We start from the raw sequence: 19,434 nt of genomic DNA on the forward strand, positions 1-19,434 counted from the left end.
GACCCCACACACCACTGGGCACTGAGGCCGCCTACATGGAGAGTAAGGGGAAAAGTGTGAGGGGCCAGGCATGGATAGGGAACACACTAACTCCTTCCCCACAGGCTAGTCGTCTGGTGGCTCCCCTTACCTGACAAGGATATTAAAGGGTCCGCTGGTAAAGGTGGGGAAGGACTGAATGAGAAGCTATGAGTAAAACAAGGCCCTCCTCCTCCCTTTCAACTCCTGGAAAGGGGTCCACCCCGACGGCCCCACAAGATTTGGAGCTCTAGGGGGTCTCCGACCCAGAGAGCCAGTGAGCCTGGGGCTCGTTTGTAGAGAAACTGTTTGTAAGGTAAGTCCACCTAAAGCAGGGTCACCAACCGGTGCGGTAGCTTCTCCAAGCCACCTGAGACGGAGACGCAGATTCGGGGGCCCTATGGAGCCCAAAAGACCTTGCACGTGTGTTAATGAGACATCCAAAACACTTAACTTCCTGCTGGGGATGAAATCGTAGGAACCAAGAAAATACGTCTGCTACTCTCCCAATGGAGGGTTTTAATGGATTTTTTTAGAAATCTTGGAGAAGAGTCCTTTCCCAGGGAGACTTCAGTCTGTCCATGGCTGGCAGGGTCCAAGCTCCTTGATTAAGTCATTACCCAGTTAGAAGTGTGGCTTTCATGATAAGAGTGAAGAGCTGAGACCCAGCCTTCATGCTACACTGCATTCTCCTCACTGTGAGCACGGACTATGTGCAGGCCGAGCGCCTACTGTGTGCAGGCTTCGTTCCCGCACTGACCTTCCCCAGAGGCATGCGTGTCAGTCCTATATTCTCCACTCCGTCGGAAAGACAGAACTTGCCATGGCCGGAGGGACGAGGCTCCACAAAGCCATCTCTGGTTTCGCCGATCACCTGGGCTGAATTGGCAGGACAGAATGGAGCAGAGGACACGTATCTGCACTAGTGTGTGCCTGGGCTCCCGGATAGGAGGAGGGAAAGCAGGCTCCCTCAGACTAGAGCAGCTCGGGACACCTGGTGGGGACCAACGGGCCAGGTGTGTGACACTAGTGCCAAACACGAAATATCCAGGAAGAAATGAGACCAGGGGAGGGGGTTACCCTTCAGGCCTGGTGCTGCCAAGTCATCACAGGTGGGTGACGGGGAGACCGGCAGATGGAAACAAAATGGATTTTAATGCCAAGTACGTGTCACGAAGCCTAAGAAGTTTTCAAGTGCATCTTAGAGATTCTTGCAACTTGCCACAAATTCCAGCTTCACACCATCAACTTTGAAAGGCTTTGGCTCTATTTCACAGAACTAAAGAATCTGATGCCCAAGGATTATAAAATCAGGCATTAGAAAATCAAATGTTTGAAAGAGACAACATTGAGAAGGCAGGTGGTAAGAACACGGGCTCTGGGGACAGGCAGAACTCCAGTCCCTGGCCCATTCATTGGAAGTAGGGTCCTCCTCCTGTTCCTGCCAAGGCTGCTTTCCCCACGCACTCCAGGGCACACGGGGACAGCAGCCAGATGGAATGGTCATATCAGCGCGTGCTGAGCTTGGGGCCAAGGACCAGACAGCATCAGATTCCCCAGTGGGAGGCAAGCTGACCTCAGGCTCACAGAGCTTCTCGAGAGGAGCGGTGGATATGGACATGGGCCCAGGGTCTCTGTACGTCCACCCACTCTGTGTGTCTCCCTCTGAGAGACCAGGCCAAGCGCAGCGGGCAGACAGCCGCTAAGGGTCCCATACCCTGCCAGCAGGCTGGCCGACATGGAGCCTCTCTCCTTATTCAAGATGAATAACCAGAAACACCAGCACGAGGCCTTGAAGACTTGACCGTCAGAGCACAGCAGACCTTTCCCACTTGGCTTCCTGGGATCAAAATATTTCACTTTGCAAGTTGCTATGTCAGGACCTCGTGGACCTCAGGAATGAGAGGGGTCCCCAACGGCCCTGAGTCAGGAGATGTGGCACTTTATCCACTCCCCCCATCAGAACATCCCTCCTCCATGGGCCCTGGCAACCCGCCTGGACGCCACCCTGCACCCCTCTGACACCCGCTACTTACCGCGTGAACGGGGTTACACTGGTCTATGGGGCTCTTAAAATCCGTCCTTAACTCATCGAAGGCAATGATCTGAAATGGAACGTGCAGAACCAAGAAGTTAGTGCAAAGGTGAATCAGTGCACCACGTCTCCCTGTAGATTTGCTTCAAAATGATATAGGAGGCAGGAAGAAGGTACCCGTGACCTAGGAATGCCCAGGAGGTGGTTGCCGTCAAAGCTGGTGATGGATACCTGGGGCTGATGGTCCTCCTCGGTCTTCTTCGTATGCTTCAAACTCCCCAAAGTAGGGAAAGGACAAGATACTGTTCAAAGGCACGCACCTGCCATGAGGAGGCAGGGAAGTCCTACAGACCTAACGCAGTCTAGTGCACACATACAACACTGTACTCTAAACCTTAAACTGACCAAGAAAGGAGCTCTTAAGTGGTAACTATGTGTGGGGACAGAGGGTAGCTAATCCTACAAGGGGAACCTTTCCTCAACATTCCTGTATCAAACTGATACATTGTATACTTAAACTTACACAATGTTGCAAGCTAAAGGTATTTTTTTTTAAGATTTTTTTTTTTTTTTTTTTTGTCAGAGAGCGAGTGAGAGCGAGCACAGGCAGACAGAGTGGAAGGCAGAGTCAGAGGGAGAAGCAGGCTCCCTGCGGAGCAAGGAGCCCGATGTGGGACTCGATCCCAGGACGCTGGGATCATGACCTGAGCCGAAGGCAGCTGCTTAACCAACTGAGCCACCCAGGCGTCCCATCAAGCTAAAGGTATTTATCTCAGTGGTTGTGAAGTCCTCAAGGCTTCACACGCTTCTGGAGCTTTATAAAGACATGGAGCAAACTCCATTACGGTGACGGCAGGTGCAGGTGTGTGGATAAAGGCACAAGAAATTCAAACTTCAAGCTGGCGCTTTCCACTTCTCTCCTTGCATGAAGAAGCTGTTTATTTTCTATTTGTGTTTATTTTGGCAGAGATGCTGACTAGAAGTGAGACGGACAGAAGGCAGGACAGAGGGAGAAGAAAAAGGCAAGAAAGCAGGGTCGACGTCAACGGAGAGGACCCGACCTCCAGCAGTCCACGGGCTGGACAATCAGCCCTGAGCAGTCCCATCTTCACAGATGGGTCACTGGACATGGGTCCTCCGCTTCATTCTGGACTCACAGCTCGCCAGAGAGCACCGGCATGGAGGACAGGTGTCTCTCGTCTCACCAACACAGGCTTAGAGTAAGTACTCAGGGGAGGAAACAACCTAGTTCCCAGCACAAAGCAGGTGTAATTTTAAAGCAATCACATGTCATCCTGATTTCAAAACTCCTCCAGAATTCGGGGGAAATTCTAGTATAACCTGTAGTAAGTAGATGTATTTTTGCCTTACCCCGTCCTTGAACCGTTAGTGACAAGAACACACCTCTCACTGAGGGGGCTCAGGCCGTTCCTGGCTCCCTCTAATTAATATTGTCTCCCTTTCTCGCACTTACATAGGACTCCCTGAAGATCCTGCCCACATCCTAAGCCTGAGTCAGCAAACTACAAAGCCAAATCCAGCCCGACACCCATTTTTGTCCAACCTGGGAGCTAAGAATGGTCTTTATGCCTGTTAAGTCATTGAAAAAAATAAAAAGAAGAATATTTCGTGACATATAAAAGTTATATTCAAATTTCAGTTGCCATAAATAAAGTTTTATTAGAACACAGATGCATTCATTCTTTGCTACACCATGTGTATTTTCCCACTACAATGGGACAGTCCAGTTGTTGCAACAGACACTATATGCTCAACAAGGCCCAAAATAGTTACTTTCTTGCCCTTTGCAGGAAAAAACTTGCCAACTCCTAGTCTACTCTTTTATTTTCCCTCTAAAGCCTTACCATCCAAGAAGTTAGCCACATTAAGCCATTTAAATTTTAATTTTAGCTAGGTCAATTAAAAAATTCAGCTTCCACATTTTGTTTGCTCAAAAACCACATCTGTTTGGTAGCTACTAAATGGCACAGACACAAAATATTTCCATCATCACAGGAAGTTCTGTTATATAACTCTGCTTTGGAGACATATAGGATAAGTCAAATCGCTGTAGCACAAGGAATCCCCTTAAGTATTGTCGGCTATCCTGAACCTGGCAAATCTTTGTTCTTTAAGCTAACTCTCTCCAACCTTTCTATAAACTGGCACTAAGCTGTCTCGTCATCCTGGTTGCCCTCTGCTGGCGTTATGGGTTGGAAATGTCCATACTAAAATGTGACTGTCAAAAATAAGTGCCACATTCTAGATGAAGTCAGCTTAGCACAGAGAGCAAATATATCACCTCCTCTGTTCTGTAACCTATGTCTCTGTTAATGCAGCCTGATAACATTAGCTTTTTTGTTTCCATATCACAGCCCTGGCTTCATTCTGACCTTGCACTGCCTAAAAGCCCCAGATCTTTCTCATGGGCTCATTAAACTCAGTTTAATAATTCACATTGTTCTGTATGCACATTGTTGGATTTGAAGGCTTAAGAGCAAGAACCGAACTTTATTCCTCTTTATCCCTCTTCCTCCCTCTTTGGTTTGGTCCATCAGTCCAGTCTGCTGAGATACAATCTATCTCCCAAGCACAAATCCTAATGAACCTAATGTCCTCGATATGCACATCCACGTTCACCCGGACACAGGTGCGAACTGATCAGAGACCAGGGCAGAGCCTGAAGTTCGCCCTTCCTTGCTCCCACGAGGCTGGCATCAGCAACCCTTCAGCCTGTTATTTATCCAATTACACAGAAAATTCACCATATTTCGATGAAACCTAAAGTCAGTCCCTGGATGGCTTTAGAACCCCACAACCATGGGTGTTCCACATACTAGCCCAAAGAGGCAGGGAACCCAGGAGGAAATGAGTCAGACCCTGAGCTGTGGCTGTGACTGTCCAAGTTCCATCCTGCCTCAACCCGGCGCAGGGCTGGGAGGGGAGTCTGGAGTGAAGGTGCATGAAGGATGGGGGGAACCTGGGGACTCGGAGTTGCTGAGTGCGTCTGAGAGCCAGGGCCGGGCCTGGAGGAAGGAGTGAAGAAAGGAGTCAGCTCCGAGTATGACTTCGGCCCCAGAGCTCCGTGACACAGCAGGCGCTCAGCAGTGTTTCCCGGGCCGGTGCTGGCACTGGGCACAAGGAGGACAGAGGCTTCAGCATCCCCGCCTCCCCGAACCACTCACGAATCCATGCCTCGCTCACGTGACAACTTGTTTGTTTATTACATACTCGCCACACCGGGGCCCTGCGCTTCAAGTGCACGCTTCTGATTGTTTAACCTTCGGCCACCCTGTGAAGTAGGTACTATTATTGTCCCCGTCTTAGAGGCCAAGAAGCTGAAACCAAAAGTAGTTACAGTCCTTGCCCAGGATCACTGCTCTGGCCCCAGGATTCACACCAAGGCCTCTCTTGACGCTGACCTCGGAGCAGTTAGATTTACAAGGCTCTGCCTCCCAAGACACATGGAGGGGAGGAAGCGGGATCCCAAGGACATCCAGAATGAGTAACTGTGTCTGCGGAATGAAAGCGTCCAGGGGCTCCTGGAGGGGCTCAGTCGGTTAAGTGTCCAACTCTTGATTTCAGCTCAGGTCCTGATCTCACGGTCATGAGATTGAGCCCAGCATCAGGCTCCAAGCTCAGTGCAAAGTCTGCGTGAGATTCTCCCTCTCCCTCTGCCCCTCCCCCTCCCCAACTCTCTCTGTAAGTAAATACATAGAATCTTAAAGGAAGAAAGAAGAGAAGAGAAAAGAAAGGAAAGGAAAAGAAAACTTCCAGAACAGGTGAGAGTTAGGTCACCCTCTTCTTAGCACTCATTCATGGTCTCCCAGCCACCTCCTGAGCAGGGTCCGAGCCCGGGAGACACAGGTGGTGCGGTGGGCATGGCCCTGTGCATGCTGGGTGTTTAACTTCATAAGGAGCCGAGAAACTGCTTTCCCAAGAGGCTGCACCACCTCAGCGCACTGCCCCCCAGCAATGAGTAAGAAGCCTGGCATCCTTGCCAGCCCTGTGTCAGCTTGGATTTCTTCTACTTCAGCCATTTCCATAGGTGTGTAAAGGTGTCTCATTTTGTTTGAATTTGCATTTCTCCAATGACTAATCAGAGATGTTGAGCATCTTTTCATGGGCTTAATCACCCCGTGTATGCTTTCTTTGGTGAAGCGTGTGTTCAGATAATTTCTCCATCTTATTGTTTTTAAGCTGTTTTCTTATTGATGATTTTTGAGAACTCTTTATATATTCTGGATGCAAGTCCTTTGTCAGATATATGATTTGGCAATATTTTCTTCTGCTGTGTGGACTGTCTGTCCATTCTTAGTAGCATGTTTCTCAGAGCAAATGTCTTCTTACCACTTTTCGGTTTAACCAATGTATCTCTTTCTCTTTTACTGATCAGACTTCTGGTGTTGGATCTAAAAACTCCTAAGGCTATACAGATATTTCTAGTTTTTTTTCTAAATAGCATTTTATTTATGGGAAGGTTATGATTTTTTAAAGATTTATTTAGAAAGAAAAACTGTGTGCACAAGATGGGAAAGGGGTGGCGGCGGGGGGGGGTGAGAGTCGCAAGCCCGTGCCCCACTGAGCAAGACCAAGCTCCATCTCACAACCATGAGATCATGACCTGAGCCTAAATCAAGAGTTGGACGCTTAACCAACTGAGCCACCCGGATGCCCCTCTTTATGGGAAGGTTTTTTTTTTTTTTTAAGATTTTATTTATTTATTTGACAGACAGAGATCACAAGCAGGCAGAGAGGCAGGCAGAGAGAGAGGAGGAAGCAGGCTCCCCGCTGAGCAGAGAACCCGATGCGGGCCTCGATCCCAGGACCCTGAGATCATGACCGAGCCGAAGACAGCGGCTTAACCCACTGAGCCACCCAGGCGCCCCTATGGGAAGGTTTATTAAGATACAACTTCAATTTCTGTAATAGATGTAGGATTATTTGGGTCAACTCGAGTTCTGAGAGTTTGCAGGAACTGGCCCATTTCATCAAAACTGTCACGTTTACAGGCTGCACTTGAACTCAGGGGCCCCCCTGGCTATTTCACTTTCTCTCGTAGGCCATCTCCTCTCCTTGTTTTCTCACCAAACTTGAGACGGAGGTTCCAATGAGCATAGACAAAGGCTGGAAAGGGCAGCCGCAGGTGAGCAGGGACAAAGCTAGAAGAGCGGTTCTCCCACCGGCCGAGGACCAGGGTCTCTGGAGACCCAGGCTGCCTGGGACCTCCTGGGCTGGGCCAGGCAGATAGGGCAGAAGCAAGGCCTGGGGTGGAAATTGGAGGTTTGCCGAAGACAAGAGGGAGACAGGAGGTCAGATGCCAGGACCTGGACGTGTGCCAAGCTGGAGGCTCAGGAGAGGCCGAGGCAGGCCGGGGGAGTCTGCAGCCAAGTCAGGAAGAAAGGGGGTCACAAGCAGAGGAAGCACGTGGTGTGAGGCTATTTCTGTGAACACCGAGCCCTGTCTATGCCAACACTAGGCGCCAAGGTCCAGCGGCCCCCAGCCCCAACCTCCACAAGGTCATGGAGCAATGACTCACTGTCCACGGGAGCCCCCATGAGGGGCCTCCCCCGGGCTAGAGACACCCCCTCCCAGCAGCAAATCAGCCCCTAGTGTCAGGCAGGAGCAGCAGGGACCCACCTCAAGAGGTGGGGAAACACAGAAATACTCCAGAAGCATCTCAAGGATCCTTCCTTCTTCAGGCCCATGGCATGGATAACCAGGCGATTAAAAATTACCGTGCTTGCCTGAAACAGTTATTTGCTAAAAATAACCGTGCTGGACTGCAGCAAAGCCTCCCTGGAAGAGTAAGAAAACGGCTGAAATCTCAACCTGCAGGAGCTAATGAGTCCCCAGGGCTGCCCCACCGAGAGCTCAGCATTAGGAGAAGCCTCTTCTCTGGAACATTCTCTCCCCTGCCTCCACTCCACAGTGCCCTCTGGCTTCTGAAAGCTCTTACGTGGGTGAGCCCTCGGGACCATGGGTCTGTGTCATGTTATCTCACTGCAGTATTCGATCTGCTCACGCCCTGAGCAACCTGGAGAGGTATGCCCCTCGAGTCTGGGCACGGTGAGTGAGCAGCACCCCCTACCCCTGGAGCCCGTCCTGGGATCCAGAATCAGCTGTGCTCCACCCAACCCCATGTACTGTTTCTCTGCAGTCGACAGGCTAGGAAGGAGGTGCTGACTTCCTGAACATGCCCAGCCCTGTTCTTAGCCTCAGAACACAGCAGTGAGTGAGCTATGACCCGGTCGTCACAGGGGACTGTGGAGGGGGTGATAGGAAGAAACACAACTGAGGTACATCAGGGAGGACTCCAGGGAGGGATCGCGTCATCCGAGAGATCTGAATGACCAGGAGGTGGACATGGAAGCTTCCAGAAGGAAGTAAGGCCGCAGAGGCTCCAAGAAGGGAATCAAGGTCTACAGCAGGGAGAGGCAGAAGGGTCAACAGCAGCCGCAGCCCACTGATGGAGAGATAACAGGTGGTGAGGTCAAGAGCAGGGATAGGTCCAGAATCCCACCACACGGGGCTCCTGTAGCCACACTCCGTGAGGTAGGCTCCTGGGGTCGCTGAGCCACCCCCTCGTCCCCAGGCACCGTGGCCTCTGGGTGGCTTGTGGAACGGAGCATGTCTGCTGCTTGTGGCCTCTCAACCTGACCCAGGGAGCAGTCTGGATATGACCGAGGGGCCATCGGTGACAGGTCAGTGCTTGTGAACCCAGCACCAACCACACCCACCCAGGAGGTGCTGGTGGGCTGGTGATTTTCAGACCCAGTGAAAAGTCAGTACTCAGAGGCAGTGAGAAAAGACCATGCATCCTGGCTTGTCAAGCTCAGGAAGCCACAGATGAATTTGGCTTCCCTACCTCGGAAAGCAACGGGACATTGGGAAAAGCAGGCCACAGTTTTCTAGTGGAAGAGGGCACGTGGCTGGGACCCCCAGAATTTCTGCCTACTGTCCCATCCAGCTGCAGGGTCTGTGCTCAGACAGACAGTAAGGCCACCTGGGCCAAGTTCCTCTCTTGATTTCTCCCTGCTGTGAGCTAGAGGACGCCCCCTACCCAAAGTCTTGTCCTCAGACCTGGCCTTATCTGGAAGCAGGGTCTCCCGATACATCAGTTAGAATGAGGTCATACCTGATTACAGACCCAAAAGCCAGGGAAGGTGTCCTTAAAAGAGAAAAGGACACAACATTGCAGTGTTGCAACTCCAAACCAAGGGGCAGCATGGCTTGTCGGGGACCACCACCAGCCAGGAAGATGAAGGAGAGCTCTTCCCTCCTTGACGCCCACCGTCACCTTGACTCCAGACTTCCAGCTCCCAGAACCAGGCGTTTAAAGCCACCAAGGCAGTGGGAGCCTGTGAGGGCACTCCATTTGCACAACGTCTGAAGCTCTGCTGTGACATCATCGGGAAGAAATGGCTTTGGTTGCACCAGTAAATGTTTGTGTGAAAGAAGTATTACTAACCCCAAAAAAGTACTTCCCCAGGGAGGCGGGATTTACATGTGCCCCAAGCCACACTCAGAATGCACTTGTGATTTAGAGTAAGTCCAGTGTGTTTTGTTTTTTTAAGCAGGCTCCCCACTGGAGCAAAGTGTGGGGCTTGAACTCAAGATCCCCAAGATCAAGACCTGAGCAGAGATCAAGAGGCAGACACTTAACAGACTGAGCCCCTCAGGTGCCCCCCAAATCGGGTTTTTGTGTCCTCGTCATGTTTTGTCCCAAACACAGCAATTCCTACAAACCACAGCCCAAGGCTCTGTGAGGGTCAGGAGCTCCATGGGACGGGAGAGGGGTGATGGATGGGAACAACTTGACTGCTTGGGACATGCATGTGGTTTAATGTCTCGTCCTGGTTCTACGTGTCACACTGGTGCAGCTGTGAGTCCCAGTGTCCCTGATCACTGCTCCTAAGCTGCTCTAAGGATTTGCTACAACATGTCTCAGCCCCTAGGAAGAAAGAGACTTGGCTCCACACTCATGGATACCAGCTGCTTCCTTGGTCCTGGCTCAGCTCCTGGCATCACGTGGTCTGTGAAAAAATGTCTCTGACACTTGACCTACTGCCCACCTTTTTTTCTAGAAAGGGTGCAGCAGAAGGCGGAGGGCTTAAACCTGCACTCAATGTCTCCATTTCTCTTCCCCGTGCTTTTACCGTCAGGCCACACAGATTCACCTCTTCCTACTGGAGAGTGAGAATGGTTTACTAAAGCACCCCTCGGTATGAGGTGCCCCGTGAGGCATGACACAGCAGGCTTAGCATGCACACCTCTACTTGCTAAGGGCTCTCCATCAAATAAATTGCTTAATCCTACCTGGCCAAGAGCTTAGAAAAGAAAAATATTTCAGACCAGGAGAGGGGGGTCTTGCCCTAACCTCACCGCCATCTCATCTCTATTTTAGTCAGCATTCCCATGAGAATTGGCTGGTGCAGGTACAAAGGCTAATCAAAGATCTGCAGGGTGGACCAGCAGCCTGAGGACACAGGAAAACTGATGCTGCAGCACCAGTCTGAAAGCCACCACAGCAGACCCCCTCTTGCTCAGGGGAGGTCAGTCTTTTGTTCTATTCTGGCCTTCAGCTGATTAGATGAGGCCCACCCACGTTATGGTGGATGAAACCTGCTTTAACTCGAAGTCGCTGATTTATTTTTATTTTCTTTCTTAGTTTTTTTTTTTTTTTTCAAACCCAGTATACTTAACATACAATGTATTATTGGTTCCGGGTGTACAATAGAGTGATTCAACAATTCTCCACGTTATTCAATGTTCATCTTAAGTGTAGTCTTAATCTGCTTCACCTGTTTCACCAACCCCCCAACCCACCTCTCCTCTAGTAACCACCAGTTTGTTCTCTAGAGTGAAGAGTCTCTTTCTTGGTTTGTCTCTCTGTTTCCTTGCTTGTTCTGTTTCTTAAATTCCACGTATGAGTAAGATCATATTTCTCCGACTTATTATACTTAGCATTATAATCTCTAGCTCTATCCATGTTATTGCAAATGGCAAAATTTCATTCTTTTTTATGGCCGAATAATATTCTATAGATAATTCTATCTAATTATCTATTCTATAGATATTCTATCTATACACCACATCTTCTTTAACCATTCATCTGTCAAGATTGACCCTTGGGCTGCTTCCATACCTTGGCTATTGTAGATAATGCGGCCGTAAACATCGGGGTGCATATACATTTTCCAGTTAGTATTTTCATATTCTTTGGGTAAATAACCACTAGAGGAAATGCTGATCTTATGGTAGTTCTGTTTTTAATATTTTGAGGATTCTCCATACTGTTTTCCACAATGGCTATGCCAGTTTGCATTCCTACCAAGTGGGCACAAGGGTTTCCCTTTCTCTGCAACCTTGCCAATATCTGTGTTTCTTGAGTAGTTAATTTGAGCCATTCTGACAGGTGTGAGGTGGTACCTCCCTGTGGATTTGCATTTCCCTGATGGTAAGTGATGTTAAGCATCTTTTCATGTGTCTGTTGACCATCTGCATGTCCTCTTTGGGGAAAAAAATGTCTGTTTATGTCTTCTGCCCATTTTTAATTGGATTTTTGGGGGGTGTTGAGTTGTATAAGTTCTTTATATATTTTGGATACTAACCCTTTATTGTCATTTGCAATATCTTCTCTCATTCTATAGGTTTTCTTTTAGTTTTGTCGATTATATCCTTTCTGTGAAGAAGTTTTTCATTTTGATGAAGTCCCAGTAGATTATTTTTGCTTTTGCTTCCCTTGCCTCAGGAAATATATCTAGAAAAATGTTGCCAGAGCCAATGTCAGAGAGATTACGGCTGTGTTCTCTCCCAGGATTTTTGTGGTTTTAGGTCTCACGTTTGTCTTTAAATGAATCTGAGTTTATTTTTTTTAAAGATTTTATTTTTATTTCTTTGACAGAGAGAGAAATCACAAGTAGGCAGAGAGGCAGGCAGAGAGAGAGGAGGAAGCAGGCTCCCTGCTGAGCAGAAAGCCCGATGCGGGGCTCGATCCCAAGACCCTGAGATCATGGCCTGAGCCAAAGGTAGAGGCTTTAAACCACTGAGCCACCCAGACACCCTGAGTTTATTTTTATATAGTATGAGAAACTGGTCCAGTTTTATTCTTTTGCATGTTGCTGTCCAGTTTTCCCAACACAATTGATTGAAGAGACTGTCTTTCCCCCCACGGATATTCTTGTCTCCTTTGTCAAAGTTTAATTCGCCATATCATCATCATTTTATTTCTGGGACTATTCTGTTCCACTGATCTATGTGTCTGTTTTGGAGCCAGTACCACACTATTTTAATTACTACAGCTTTGTAATATAACTTGAAATCTGTAATTGTGATGCCTCCAGCTTTGGTTTTCTTTTTCAAGATTGCTTTCATTCCTTGGGGTCTTTTGTGGTTTCAGACATATTTTAGGATTGTTTGTTCTAGTTCTGTGAAAAATGCTGTTAGTATTTTGGTAGGGATTGCATTAAATGTGTAGATTGCTTTGGGTAGTAGAGATATTTTAACACTATTTCTTTTTCCAGTTCATCAGCACAGAATATCTTTCCATTTGTGTCATCTTCAATTTCTTTCATCTGTGTTTCATAGTTTTCAGAATACAGCTCTTTCACTTCCTTGGTTACGTTTATTCCTAGGTATTTTACTATCTTTTGTGCAACTGTAAATGGAATTATTTTCTTAATTTCTCTTTGTGATGCTTCATTATTTGTATAGAAATGCAACAGATTTTTGTATATCAATTTTGTATCCTATCACCTAACCCAATTTATCAGGGTTTTTTTGGTGGAGTCTTCAGGGTTTCCTATATATAGTATCATATCATCTGCAAAGAGGGGAAGTTTTACCTCTTCCTTACCAATTTAGATGACTTTTATTCATCTTGTCTGATTGCTGTGGCTAGGACTTCCAATACTATGTTGAATAAAAGTGGTGAAAGCAGACATCCTTGTCCTGTACATGACCTTGGGAAAAAAGCTCTCAGTTTTTCCCCATTAATGATGATGTTTGGTGGGTTTTTCATAGATGGCATTTATTATGTTGAGGTTATGTTCCCTCTAAACCTACTTTTTTGAAGGTTTTTATTATGAATCGCTGTTGGACTTTGTCAAATGCTTTTTTAGTGTCTATTGAAATGATATATGGTTCTTATCCTTTCTCTTTTTTTATTAAGTATTTTTTTATTTTTTTATAAACATATAACGTATTTTTAGCCTCAGGGGTAAAGGTCTGTGAATCGCCAGGCTTACACACTTCACAGCACTCACCATAGCGCATACCCTCCCCAATGTCCATAACCCCACCCCCCTTCTCCCAACCCCAATCCCCCCAGCAACCCTCAGTTTGTTTTGTGAGATTAAGAGTCTCTGATGGCTTGTCTCCCTCCCGATCCCATCTTGTTTCATTTATTCTTTTCCTACCCCCAAACCCCCCACGTTGCATCTCCACTTTCTCATATCAGGGAGATCATAGGATAGTTGTCTTTCTCCAATTAACTTATTTCACTAAGCATAATACCCTCTAGTTCCATCCATGTCATTGCAAATGGCAAGATTTCGTTTCTTTTGATGGCTGCATAGTATTCCATTATATATATATATATCACATCTTCTTTATCCATTCATCTGTTGATAGGCATCTAGGTTCTTTCCATAGTTTGGCTATTGTGGACATTGCTGCTATAAACATTGGGGTGCATGTGTCCCTTCAGATCACTGCATTTGTATCTTTAGGGTAAATACCCAGTAGTGCATTTGCTGGGTCATAGGGTAGCTCTATTTTCAACTTTTTGAGGACCCTCCATGCTGCTTTCCAGAGTGGTTGCACCAGCTTGCATTCCCACCAACAGTGTAGGAGGGTTCCCCTTTCTCTGAATCCTCACTAGCATCTGTCATTTCCTGACTTGTTAATTTTAGCCATTCTGACTGGTGTGAGGTGGTATCTCATTGTGGTTTTGATTTGTATTTCCCTGATGCCGAGTGATGTGGAGCACTTTTTCATGTGTCTGTTGGCCATCTGGATGTCTTCTTTGCAGAAATGTCTGTTCATGTCCTCTGCCCATTTCTTGATGGGATTATTTGTTCTTTGGGTGTTGAGTTTGCTAAGCTCTATAGATTTTGGATACTAGTCCTTAATTTGATACGTCGTTTGCAAATATCTTCTCCCATTCTGTCGGTTGTCCTTTGGTTTTGTTAACTGTTTCCTTTGCTGTACAAAAACTTTTGATCTTGATGAAATCCCAATAGTTCATTTTTTGCTTCCCTTGCCTTTGGTGATGTTTCTAGGAAGAAGTTGCTGTAGCTGAGGTCGAAAAAGCTGCTGCCTGTGTTCTCCTCAAGGATTTTGAAGAATTCCTTTCACACATTGAGGTCCTTCATCCATTTTGAGTCTATTTTCATGTGTGGTGTAAGGAAATGGTCCAGTTTCATTTTTCCGCATGTGGCTGTCCAATTTTCCCAACACCATTTGTTGAAGAGGCTGTCTTTTTTCCATTGGTCATTCTTTCCTGCTTTGTCGAAGATTAGTTGACCATAGAGCTGAGGGTCTATTTCTGGGCTCTCTATTCTGTTCCATTGATCTATGTGTCTGTTTTTGTGCCAGTACCATACTGTCTTGATGATGACAGCTTTGTAATAGAGCTTGAAGTCTGGAATTGTGATGTCACCAACTTTGGCTTTCTTTTTCAATATTCCTTTGGCTATTCGAGGTCTTTTCTGGTTCCATATAAATTTTAGGATTGTTTGTTCCATTTCTTTGAAAAAAAAATGGATGGGATTTTGATAGGGATTGCATTAAATGTGTAGATTGCTTTAGGTAGCATAGACATTTTCACAGTATTTGTTCTTCCAATCCAGGAGCATGGTCTTATCCTTTCTCTTACTGAAAGGATAGGATGGGATGTATCACATGACTTGACTTGTGAATGTTGAACCACCCTCGAATGTGGGAATAAATCCCCCCTGATCATGGTAAATGATTTTTTAACATATTGTTGGGTTTGGTTTGCTAATATTTTGATGAGGATTTCTGCACCTGTGCTCATCAGGGATATTGGCCTGTAGTTCTCTTTCTTGTGTAGTGTCTTTATCTTTTTGGTGTCATAGTAATGCTGGCCTCATAGAATGAATTTGGAAACTTTCCTTCTTCTTCTATTTTTTTAAAATTCTTTTGAGAAGAATAGGTACTAATTCTTCTTTAAATGTTTGGTAGAATTCACCTGGGAAGTCCTCCGGTCCTAGTCCTTTTGTTTTGGGGGAGTTTTTTGATTAATGATTCAATCTCATTGCTGGTAACCAGGCTGTTTAAATGTTCGATTTCTTCCTGATTCAGTTTTGGGAGGTTATATGTTTCTAGGAATATATCCATTTCTTCCAGGAAATCCAATTTTTTAGCATATAATTTTTCATGATATCCTCTTTAGTCTTTTGTACTTCTATGGTTCAGTTATTTTTCCTCTTTCATTTCTTATTTAGTTTATTTGAGCCTTTATTCTGTGAGTCTGGCTTTATTGATTTTGTTGATCTTCTCAAAGAAACAGCTTCTGTTTTATTGATCTGTTCTGGTTGTGTGTGTGTGTGTGTGTGTGTGTGGTTTGTTTTATTTTTTTTTTTTTTAGTTTCTTTTTTGTTTATTTCTGATCAGATCTTTATTATTTCCTTCCTTCTACTGGTTTGGGGTTTTGTTTGTTCTTCTTTTTCTTTTTAAGTGTAAGATTAGGTTGTTTATTTGAGATTTTTCCTGCCCTCTGACCTGTGCTTATACTGCTATAAACGTCCCTCCTCCAACCACTTTTGTTGCATCCCAAAGATTCTGGACCATTGTGTTTTCCTTTTTCATTTGTCTCCATGTATTTTTAAATTTCCTCTTTGATTTCTTGGTTGACCAATTCATTGTTTAGTAGCAAGTTACTTAACCTCCAAGCTTTGGGTTATTTTCAGAATTCTTTCTGTGGTTAATTTCTAGTTTCATAGAATTGTGATCAGAAAAGATGCACGGTATGACTTCAATATTTTTGAATTTGTTGAGACCTGTTCTATGGTTTAATATGTGATCTATTCTGGAGAATGATCCACGCACACTTGAAAACAATGTGTATCCTGCTGTTTTAGGATGGAATGTTCTGAATATATCTGTTAAATCCATCTGTCCAATGAGTCATTCAAAGCCACTGTTCCCTGTTGCTTTTCTGTTTATAGATGATTTATCTATTGACATAAGTGTGGTGTTAAAATCCCCTACTATTATTGTATTCTTATTGATTGCTTCCTTTATGTTTGTTATGACCTGCTTTGTGTATCTGGGTGCTCTGATGTTGGGTATATAAATATTTACAATTGTTATATCTTCTTGTTGGATTATTCCCTTTATGATTATATAATATTATTCTTCATCTCTTGTTAGTCTTGATTTTAAAATCTATTTTGTCTGATATAAGTATAGCTACCCTTTCTTTTCACTTCCATTTTCATGATAAGTGCATCCCTTCACTTTCAATCTGCTCGTCTTTAAATATGAAATGAGTCTCTTGGAGGCAGCATATAGATAGGTCTTATTTTTTCTATCCATTCTGACACCCTATGTCTTTTGATTGGAGCGTAAGTCCATTTACATTCAAAGTAATTGTTTAGGTTGATTGATAGATATGTACATGTTGCATTTTGCTACTTGCTTTATTAGTTGTTTTTGCTCTTCTCTGTTCCTTTCTTCTATTGCTCTCTTTCATGGTTTGCTGGATTTCTTTAGTCATATATTTGGACTCCTTTCTCTTTATTTTTTGCACATCTATTACCAGTTTTGATTTGTGGATATCGTTAGGTAACATTTTATGCATATAGCAGTCTATATATTAAGTTGGTGGGCACTTATATTTGAACTCATTCCTTACCCCCCACCCATTTTAGGTATATTGTGTCAGACGTTACATCCTTTTATTTTGTGAATCCCTTGACTGATATTTATACTTATTTTTGCTGCCTTATGCTTCCTACTGCTCTTCTGCTTATAGTCTTTCCTATCCACTCAAAAAGTCCCCTTTAATATTTCCTGTAGGGCTGATTTAATGGTCATGAATTCCTTTAACTTTTGTTTGTCTGAGAAACTCTTTATCTCTCCTTCTATTTTGAATGAGAGCTTTCCTGGACAGGATATTCTTCCCTGAATATTTTTCCTTTCAGCACTTTGAATATAGCATTCTACATTCTGGCCTGCAAAGTTTCTTCTGAGAAATCAGCTGAGAGCTTTAGGGGGTTTCCCTTGTATGTAACTGCTTTCTTTTCTATTCACACTTTTAGAATTCTCTCTTAATCACTGCATTTTCCCATTTTAATTACTATGTATCTTGATGGTGACCTCCTTGGATTGGTTTTGGTGGGTGCTCTCTGTACCTCCTGGATCTGGATTTCTCTTTCTTTCCCCAGATTTGGTAAGTTTTCAGCTATTATTTCTTCAAATAAATTTTCTGCCCCCCTTTTCTTTCTCTTCTCCTTCTGGGATCCCTATAATGTGACTGTTATTACGCTTGATGGTGTTGCTGAGTTCCCTGGCTGTATTCTTATTATATTCTAATTTTTTTCTCTCACTTCTCAGCTTGATTACTTTCCAGTACTCTGTCCTCCAGGTGGCTGATCCATTCTTCCTCTTGTCTATTATTTATTTCAGGTCATGTTTTTTTTATTTCATTTACTGAGTTCATCATCTCTGACTGGTTATGTTTCTTATCTCTTTTTTGGTGCCTTGCTTGAGGTCCTCCACTCTTAAATCTAGTGTGCGTCTTTATGACCTTTACTTTCAATTCTCTATCAGACATATTCTTATCTCCATTTTGCTTAGGTTTCTTGCTATTATTTTCTTTCATTTGGGACACATTCCTCTGTCTCCTCATTCTGTATATTGCTGTTAGGAAAGTCAGCCATATCTCATGCACTTGGAAGTAGCAGCTTTATGAAGAACAGGTCCCGTAGTGCAGTGTCCCCTTTCCCCTGAACCTGGCACTTCAGGGCATCTCCCCTGTATGTTGTAGGCACCTTCCTGTAGTGGCAGAGCTGTGTTTGCCTTCAGTCCTGCCTGTGATGGCTCTCTGCCTGTTGTGGGCAGAGTCTGGTCCCTGTGGTGTTAGTGGGCCAGTCTGGGGCTGCCCTGGGCTTGAGTTGAGTCACACCAGGTGTTTACCAGAGATGAAGTAGCCCCAAACTGCAGGCACTTTCCCTGTGTTGTCCCCTGAGCTTTTGGTGGTGGGCGGGGCCTGCAGTCAGACCAGCTGCCCACCCCAGCCCACTGCTGGGGTCACAGTCAGACTGGCCTATGGTTCTTCTCCCCTCTCCCTTTGGCAGAACTCACTCTGGAGTGGGGCTAGCCCCTGTCTGGGCTGCTTGCACACTCACCCTGGAGTGGGGCTGCCCCCCATCTGGGCTGCTTGCACACTCATCCTTGGAATGGGGCTGGCTCCGTCTGGGCTGCTTTTACACTCACGCTGGAGTGCAACTGGTCCTCATCTGGGGTGCTTGCACACTCACTCCAAAGTGGTGCTGGCCCCATCTGGGCTGCTTGCACACTCATCCTTGGAGTGGGGCTGGCCCGTCTGGGCTGCTTGTACAATCACAATGGAGTGCAGCTGGCCCTCATCTGGAGTGCTTGCACACTCACACCAGAGTGGTGCTGGCCCCGATCTGGGCTGCACACACACTGCCAGGTTTATGATCCTGCTTTGGATGGATTCTACAGGGGTGTATTAGAGGGAGAGGTGCTCAGGAGAATGCAGGGGCGGAGCACAAAATGCCAGCAATATGTTGCGGGAGGGGACATGCAGCCATCCAGGAAAACTGCTGCAGAGGCTGGGGTAGAAGGGGCAGGTCTGAAGATGAGGACAGGGGTGGAGCCAGCTGTTAGCAAGCTAGGTGGACAGTGTTGGTGCTGCCGTGGTTCCCATAGGTGTCCTGTATCTAGGCCGGGGATGGAGGAGGGAAACAGCTCCTGCCAGCCCTTTTGCTCTTAGAGAAGTCTCACAAAGACCCCTGCCCCTCCAGCATGCATTCTTATATTAGTAAATAACCCTCCCCCTCATGTACCCCAGATGTTTTTCAAATTGCTACTTCTGTGCTGTATCTCAAAGGGGCTGCTGGTTGTTCCATCTCTTTAAGGACAGGGATTCAGCTTCCCCTCACCCTCCCAGCTTTCCCAAAGCTTGCTCACTGATTTTTAAAGTTCTAGGTGTTAAGTCCCACTGATTTTAAGAACTGGTGGAGTTGGGGCCCTCTGGGTTTCAAAGCCAAATACTACGGGGATTTGTCTTCCCGGTGTGGGCCCCCTGTGCCTGGCTGGAGTCTGTTCCTCTTCCCTGCCTGTGTCTGTGGACAGCCTCAGGCCCATTTGGTTCCCAGCTGTCT

The 19,434-nt window shown here is 45.9% G+C and overlaps 1 protein-coding gene across 1 annotated transcript in view; it reads right to left on the minus strand.

Moving 5' to 3' along the window:
- CNIH3 (cornichon family AMPA receptor auxiliary protein 3) overlaps window positions 1-19,434 on the minus strand; it is a 91,893-nt gene that overhangs the window by 41,785 nt on the left and 30,674 nt on the right. The window contains exon 2 of the mRNA XM_032319105.1: window positions 2,055-2,123. Coding sequence (XP_032174996.1) covers window positions 2,055-2,123 — 69 coding nt within the window. The remainder of the gene's footprint in view (window positions 1-2,054; window positions 2,124-19,434) is intronic.

This window comes from Mustela erminea, chromosome 17 (genome assembly GCF_009829155.1).
Source record: "Mustela erminea isolate mMusErm1 chromosome 17, mMusErm1.Pri, whole genome shotgun sequence".
Classification (NCBI taxonomy): Eukaryota; Metazoa; Chordata; class Mammalia; order Carnivora; family Mustelidae; genus Mustela; species Mustela erminea.